This window comes from Myxine glutinosa, chromosome 14 (genome assembly GCF_964187855.1).
Source record: "Myxine glutinosa chromosome 14, kmMyxGlut1.1, whole genome shotgun sequence".
Taxonomy (NCBI): Eukaryota; Metazoa; Chordata; class Myxini; order Myxiniformes; family Myxinidae; genus Myxine; species Myxine glutinosa.
In genome coordinates this window covers 61,518,130-61,526,174 of record NC_136274.1, presented here as the reverse complement: position 1 = coordinate 61,526,174, position 8,045 = coordinate 61,518,130, and the positions used below count along the sequence as shown (strand labels likewise).

The 8,045-nt window shown below is 44.3% G+C and overlaps 1 protein-coding gene across 3 annotated transcripts in view; it reads right to left on the bottom strand.

Moving 5' to 3' along the window:
• Positions 1-3,282: 3,282 nt before the first annotated feature.
• NDUFAF4 (NADH:ubiquinone oxidoreductase complex assembly factor 4) overlaps positions 3,283-8,045 on the bottom strand; it is a 29,154-nt gene continuing 24,391 nt past the window's right edge. The window contains exons 3-4 of one of the 3 annotated variants that reach the window (XM_068135964.2): positions 5,301-5,672; positions 3,283-3,337 (exon numbers count right to left, since the gene is read on the bottom strand). In XM_068135964.2, the coding sequence (XP_067992065.1) occupies positions 5,337-5,672 (336 nt within the window). In that variant the 3' untranslated portion in view covers positions 3,283-3,337; positions 5,301-5,336. The remainder of the gene's footprint in view (positions 3,338-5,300; positions 5,673-8,045) is intronic. The other 2 variants (XM_068135965.2, XM_068135966.2) reach the window with 2 other exon arrangements.

Genomic DNA, 8,045 nt, shown 5'->3' with positions numbered 1-8,045 from the left:
CGGATAGGAGTCGGTAGAAGCAAGAAAGACCACCTACCTGCCCGCGGTGAGTGAATGAAAGGCCCTCACAATCAGCTTCATCGCGGGAGATTCCAACGATTCTGAAAGCTTTGGTTTCGACAGCGTGAAGACGAGCTAGGTGTGAGACAGGAGCACCAGCCCAGAGGGGAGAGCAGTATTCCATTGAGCTGCGGATGAAAGCCTTGTACGTGGTGGAGCTCAGGTTTGCCAAGGAAGGACTTTGCACGACAATGATGCCCAGTCGGCGACTGGCTTTGGAGGCCAGCTTGGAAATGTGCTTTTCCCAGGAAAGACCATGGCAGATACACCAGATACATGTGATTTTGACCAGCCTGGAGTGTAGCATCTGCTTCTAATTATTTGCTTTTAATCCAAGATGGATGCCATACTACGTGACATGACGTCACAATTATCATAAAAACATTTTGCATGGGTGTCACTATAGTGTAGCAGCATAGCAAACCTGTTGTGCATTTTGTGATACAAGCACCAAATTTGGCACAAATGTACATTAATATGTTGCGAACATTTTCAGATATTGGGCCACTTGAAATTCCGCAATTTTTTTTTTCAAATTTTTTCAAATTTCGTCATTTCAAATTTTTCGGGTGACACCGTCACAATTTCGGTCTTCGAGGCCGGCCGATATAGTGGGGCGGCTTCGCCCAAATATTCAAAAGAATTGTGCATTTTGTGATACAAGCACCAAATTTGGCACAAATGTACATTAATATGTTGCGAACATTGTGTGGTCAGCAATGAAGACGAGAGTCTGAATTACATGTATGCAAAAGACCTTGTGAACCAGTGAAGCAAATACACGGGTAAGCATGAATTAAATCTAGGGCATGATATAATTTCCATGATGTTTACCTCTGGCTCTACACTCAATGGTGGAAGGAGGTAATGTTTTGATCCCAGCTTGTCTGTATGTCTGTTTGTCTGTTAGTCCACAAAATTCCAGACAAAGCTTGTAGTAGTGGTAGTTGTAGTGGTAGTGGTGATAACAGAAATTGTTATATAGAACTGAACTTATATTATTATTATATGCAGAAAATAACTTCATTTCTATATGCCCTGCAGTGGACAGGTTAATTGGTTTATGCACTGAAGGGGTCACCCTGGTGTGCACTGCTGTGTTCTGCCTCACTGAGTTGTTCAGGTATGATGTACTCAGCACAAGCTTCCGGTCGGCCCGGAGGTGGGGGTGCGGGGCCTGTCACGGAACGTCAAAACAAACGGCCTGCCGGGGCCGCCCAAAAGTCGGGCGTGAGGGGCGCGTCCACTAATGGAACGCCTCTCGCTTCCCAGATCGAGGGCCACGTGGTCAGGAGAACCTCGTCCCTTCCGGTCACACTTTGCCTATCGGCCGGCCTCGAAGACCGAAATTGTGACGGTGTCACCCGAAAAATTTGAAATGACGAAATTTGAAAAAATTTGAAAAAAAAAATTACGGAATTTCAAGTGGCCCAATATCTGAAAATGTTCGCAACATATTAATGTACATTTGTGCCAAATTTGGTGCTTGTATCACAAAATGCACAATTCTTTTGAATATTTGGGCTAAGCCGCCCCACTACTACTACCATGAAAGTTTTGTCTCAATCTGACGTGGTTGCTGAGAAAAACGAGGTTTAGCCCGTACAGACGGACAACCCGAAAACATAATGTCTCCGGCGACTTTGTCGGCGGAGGCATAAAAATAATAATAATAATAGATTCCACAAAGTGGACGAAAAGCAGTTTGTGCAGTTTTTTTAAAATCAACCAATACCTATACATAGTATACATACAGAGAATTAGCAGTTTTCTTTTCGTGTTACTTTTCGTACCACTGGGTGCAGTGCGACAGCATACACATTTACATCGAGAATTTGTATCACCCTAGTCTTTGATATCTCCGGTAGGGGGATTGAGGAGAAGTGGTGACCAAGTAGCCACAACCTTTGCCATAACCCTTAATTGTGCTTTCACCCCATCTGTTTGTTTGTGAGCTGGGTGTCTCAAAAAGTTGTGGAAGGATTCGGCCAAAACTTAGTGGACAGGTTGAGTGTGTGAGAAGGCCGAAATGATTCCATTTTGGTGAAGATCCACTTGCGAGAATTTTTAAAGTGATACTTCACCATTGAGAGATAGGGCCAAAACGATATACAACACATCTCAAAAAGTTGTGGACGGATTTGGATGAAACGTAGTGGAGAAGTTCGGTAGGTGACAATAATAAGCCGATTAGATTTTGGTTCAGGGCCAGATCCAGAACCAGTCTATCAGTGGGATCCAAAACGTAGACCGTTCACAGCCTGGTGGAGGTATGCACTCAACCAAGTGCCATTCGAGTTGTTTGTGAGCTCCTTCAGTGCACTTTTATATATTATTCTATTACTTGCAGAAATATTACTACATATAATTTGTGTGTTCCTCCCATGTCCTCCGAAAGGGCCCCTGCTGTCCTAGAATAATAAACATTACCATTGGAACCGCGACATTAAGTTCCCATTCCGGCAGCTTCCTTGATCCTGGAACGAGGGGCTTTTAAAAAGGGCAGGTTTGTGATAAAACAGACACGAATTTGGTGGATATTGCTTTACCCGTTTTTGATTCTACAACATTCAGATACACATACCGGTAGTGGACAAAAATGGAAACGCCTGGGTACTAAATGAGGGCCACCAAGCAACGGCTCCCACACACGTGTGGCCCATGTGTTAATTAAGCAAATAACATCCCAGCATGCTTAGGGTCATATATAAAAATGCTGCACAGGTCTGGTTGCCTGTAATAAATTATGGCTAGCATGGTTGCAATAGGAATCCCCACCCCCCACCCCCCCCGCCCAAATACTCCCATCCACAGATCAGGTCACCCAAATGTCATGGCCTTCTTAGTCACCAGACCTGAACCCAATCGAGCATTTATGGGATATTCTGGAACGACCCCCGAGACAGCGTTTTCCACCTCCATCAAACAGGTGTCAGTTGATCGACATTCTCGTGGGAGAATGCTGCCGCATCCCTCCTGCAGAATTCCCCATGCATTCCCATTCCACGGCGCATACAGGCAGCACATGGTGGCCCAACACCCGATTAAGTGACTTTACATTGGTGTTTCCATTTTTTTTTTTTGTTCACTACCTGTACATATCCACATACAGTGAACAGCTGAATTTTACCAGGAGACAAGGACTCTCCTGGATGGGCGGATTACACCAATCGTGTTGCCAAGCACGGGGATTTGACAATATGAAACACGGGCATTCAAGTATGAAATCTTCATTTTGTTTACTTTTTGACCAAAACCAGTGGATGGATAGACATATCTGCAAAAAAGAGGAGAAACGTCAGGATGTCCCATCACATATACAGTAAAACATAGATTTAGAAAACAAACAAACAACAACATGCATTTTAAGGCCATTTTCCCTGCTAGAGCGGGGGTTAGCCTTGCGGTCCCCATGACAATCTTCACCAATTTGCCCTATTTTCTGCATCTCTCCTTGTTAACCCACTTGCCCGCATTTCTTCTTCCACCATCTTTAGCCAAGTCTTTATCGGTCTTCCCCGTCCTCTACTTCCTTCTATCTTCATTTCCATCACTCTTCTCAACCAGTCACTTTCATCCTTCCTCAACACGTAACCAAACCTTCTCAACCTGTTCCTCTTCACAGCATCTATCACAGGCTCGATTCCCATCATCTTTCGCAATTCATCATTTGTCTTCCTCTCTCTCAACGATACTCCGCACATCCACCGAACCACTCGCATTTCCACCCTTCGTTGCTGCTCTACGTTCATTACCCAAGTCTCGCTCCCATAAATCATAACACTTCTCAAACATGCAGCATACACCTTTCCCTTCAGCTTCAACGACACTCCCCTCATCAGCACACCACCCAGTTCCCGAAACTTCTTCCATGCACATCTCACTCCAGCAACCGTTGCCGAGTCTGATCCACCTTCTCTATTCAGCACGTCTCCAAGGTAGCAAAATGTTTTCACACCTTCCAGCTTCACGCCGTCTCCAAGATCCAACTCAAAATTTCCTCCATCTGCAGCTTCCTCTGTGCACACCTTACACTTGAATGTAGCTGCCACACTGGTTAATGACCCTCTCAGACCACTACATTTTTGATGAACCCACTCAGCGCACATTGTACATTGAATGGAGTTCACTCCGACAACCTTCCTGCACACAGCACATGGCCACTTCCCAGTTCTTTCCACCTCACCGCATGCTTTACCACTTGCAATAACCTTCGTCTTCCCGATATTCACCTTCAGACGAAAGGTCTCCATACATTCCTTCCATTTGTTCATCTTTTCCTTCAGTCCATCCATACTTTCCGCAATCAACACCAGATCATCTGCATACAACAACTCCCACGGTAAACCCTCCTTTACGTTCTGAGCCAGCACCTCCATCACAGCTACAAATAGTAGTGGACTTAGTACCGACCCCTGATGCACTCCCGCCTTCACCTCAAACTCACCACTGTTCCCGTCCTTCATCCTTACAGCTGTGCGCGCTCTTTTGTACATTGCCATCAGTACTCTGATCAACCATTCCTCCACTCCTAACTTCCTCAATGCCCATGTCAATACTTCGCGTGGAACCCTATCGAATGCTTTCTCCACCAGATCAACAAACCCAAGAAACAACTTCTTCCACTTCTCCAGCAGCTGCCTCACAATAAAGAGCGCGTCTGTCGTTCCTCTTCCTGGCATAAATCCAAACTGCATTTCGTCGATCTTCACCTTCTTCCTTATCCTCCTCTCCAACACCCTTTCCAATACCTTCATTCCATGCTCCAATAACTTTATCGCTCGGTACGAGCCACACTCGAGAGGGTCACCTTTCCCCTTGTATTGAGGGACGAGGGTACTCTGTTCCCAATCCACTAGAATGCGGCCTTCTTTCACCACCAGATTACAGATCTCTGTCATTCTCTTCACACCCCAACTTCCTGCTGCCTTCAACATATCTCCCACAACTCCCGTCGACCCTCCCGCTTTTCTACTCTTCATTGCTTTTATCGCTTCCTCAACTTCCTTCTCAGTTATCTTCTTTGCCGGTCCTAAAACTGGGTTACTCTCTATGTTGCCATCCCATTCATTCTCTGTATTCAACAGCATTTCCATATATCTTTTCCATCTTCCTTTAATTCCATCTGGGAAGATTTAGAACATAGATTTAGAAAAATGAAATAAAATAAAACCAGACATCACACAGACATTCTTCTTTTTCAATAAATCGACGTTTGTTTGGAAATTACATCAGTGCACCTTACACAACTTTTTACTCTCAGAGAGGGATACTCGTCACGATGGTGTATTAATCATCTCCGGATGCTTCCCTTCAGTCGACCTTTCCTTCGCATCGGCAGTGAATACCACTTCAAAAGTGGAGAAATTCTCGAGTAACATGCGGGCCTGCTCCTCAGAAATGCTGTACTCTTCAGCCACATGCTGTGGTGTCCATGTACTCGGGTCACTCTTTGCCTTCCCTAGCAGCGTAACCACTTCGACAATGGAAATCCGTCCCGAAGGTACAGTCAGTACGTCCACAAAACCAAGCTCTTTGAAGGTAAAATTCGTCTTTGACATCCGGCGCTGTTGGTTCAACACCCGTGCTGAAAATCGATCTTCATTTGAAATCTGGAGATTACAATGCAAGATGGCAGGAGGACATTACAAAAAACTAAATTCTATTTGTCATGATTAAACCCAAAGTAGAATAAGTAACCAATAGGACTCTCAAGATATCCTACAGGTACGTGAGCTCGCCTCTGAGCTGTTTAGCCAGAGTTAAAATCTCGACGCAGTTCTGAAGCGCTATTCTGGTGGCTATAAATCAATGCACACACCATCCCTCGGATTATCGTGAAACTGGAAGACCCGTCTCCCAGCACTGGTTGTTGCTTGTCGTTAATCATCCCATGGTGTGTTTAAGATTAGGGAAGTTATCTCCAGCACCTTGAATAAATTCCAAATTCCTGCTACATTCAAATGTCAGCCATTCCATTCTTTTTAATTGCCCAGGTGAAACATGGAAATTTTTCATCCACTGGCAATTCATTTCAAAGAGGGTGCATCACATCCTTTGCATATGCGATAGTAAATATGTGAATTGTATTGGTAGTGGGGCAGCTTAGCAAAACCATTTTGCAAATTGTGATAAAAGCACCAAAATTGGTACACATGTAGACTGACATATTACAAACAGATATAGATATTGGGCCATCTCAAATTTGGGCCTGGGCACCAATGGTTGCCAATTTCCAAAATGGCGCTTATGCTAATTAATCGGAACTAAATTCGGAAATTGTGTGTGCAGACTGCAGACATGCCAATATCAGAGGAACTAGCTGACAACAATTGAGTATATTTGGCATTCTAAGCTTTTGCATTATTGTGCAAAGTGATTGTCAAGTAATTAGGGGCACTTACATGATTGTTATAATAGTTATTGGATAAAATAACAACAAACAATCTGTAGAAGATGTCTCATTATTATGCATATATTTTATGATTTCTGATGTTACAAGCAATATTGTTGTATAGTTCAACATTGTCATTGTTATAAATGAAATATCAGTCATTAGAATTACAATTTATTCAAAATTGTTAAAATTGAAAGGATCATACATAAACATAAACATAGCCATGACATACTAGTAACTAAAGCAATTGCATGTTGAGGAACAAACTGATGGATAATTTGTAACATTTATCAGATGAAACGTTTGTCAAAGTCTGTTTCTTCTACAGATATACCGCCAAAGTTGCTGTCGCAATTCCCAGGAACTCAATTTTGTGAGCACTCCCCTTCACACAAACAGAGCAGTGCATTCAAGTGCAGCCTTTTTGCATTTGCATCGGCTCACACAACCTTTCTTGCACTTGCATGAGATTAGCTCATAACAGGTGTTGGCCGCCTCAGGTAGTTTTGTCCAATATGGCTCGTACATCCCACCCTCAGTCTTGACCCAGCCCCAGCTGGTCGGTGGAGGTAGGTCTGGTGCTGATACCAGTGTCTGGCCCCATACATGACCTCCCTGGTAGGCAGCTCTCTTGACATGCTCCTCCAGCACTGCCTTGGTTGGTGGAATCAGATGAACTTTGTTCTTCTTTGCAAAGAGTTTCTTTCTTGCCTTGTCAATGTCCATGCATGTACTGGTTCTGTCGTAGAGCAGGATAACAAACCTTTCGATGGTGCACATGACATATTCTGGTATATCACTTGGCGCAGAAGATAGCTTTAGTAGTGCAGTTGTGAGTTCTGGTAACACGCTCCAGATTGCCCAGGCACTTTTCTTACCATGCCCTGCGAAACTCGACCCTGTATCGCATCCAGTCAGGGCATGGAACATTGGCAATGCCTGCGATTTCTCTGGTCCTAGTACAGCTGCTATTTCGTGGGCTGCCAGGCACCGAAAAGACTTGGCAGTTCCAAATGCTAACCACAGTTCATCTTCTGATGCAAACCCCATGGATACTGAGACGGCCAACACCACAACGTCAGTCAGTGTCTACTGTCCGAATCACTATTTTTATGGTGGCCGTGCCTGACTGCATGGGCTGCATGCAACATCATGCAACTATCTGCTTCTTCGTGGTTGCATGGGGTGAGTGATGCTACATCTGATAGCGCTGGCTTGCTGAGAATGGCTTCCCCATTAGTAATGACCAGTTGTTTGTTGTCGTTATCAAACTACTTATACAGAACTTCAGAGAGAAAATTGAACAGATCTACCTTGTTGCTATCTACTCTGAGAAAGTTCTGCCAGTTTCTCGGTATGGTTGTTCCAGCCATCACACGTCTTCGCACTCCTGTCCCGCGCTTTGCTCTTGCACTTGCTTTCAGAGAATTTGCATAGTAGCTGTCCCACACCAAATCCAGGTGAGATGCAGTTTGAAGCTTTGTAGACATATATGGAATGAATATCTGTTGAGCATATTCATCGAAGTTCTTGGCTGCAGCTGGCTTCAGCATCTGAACGATGACAGCTCCATCAAGAACTACGCTCG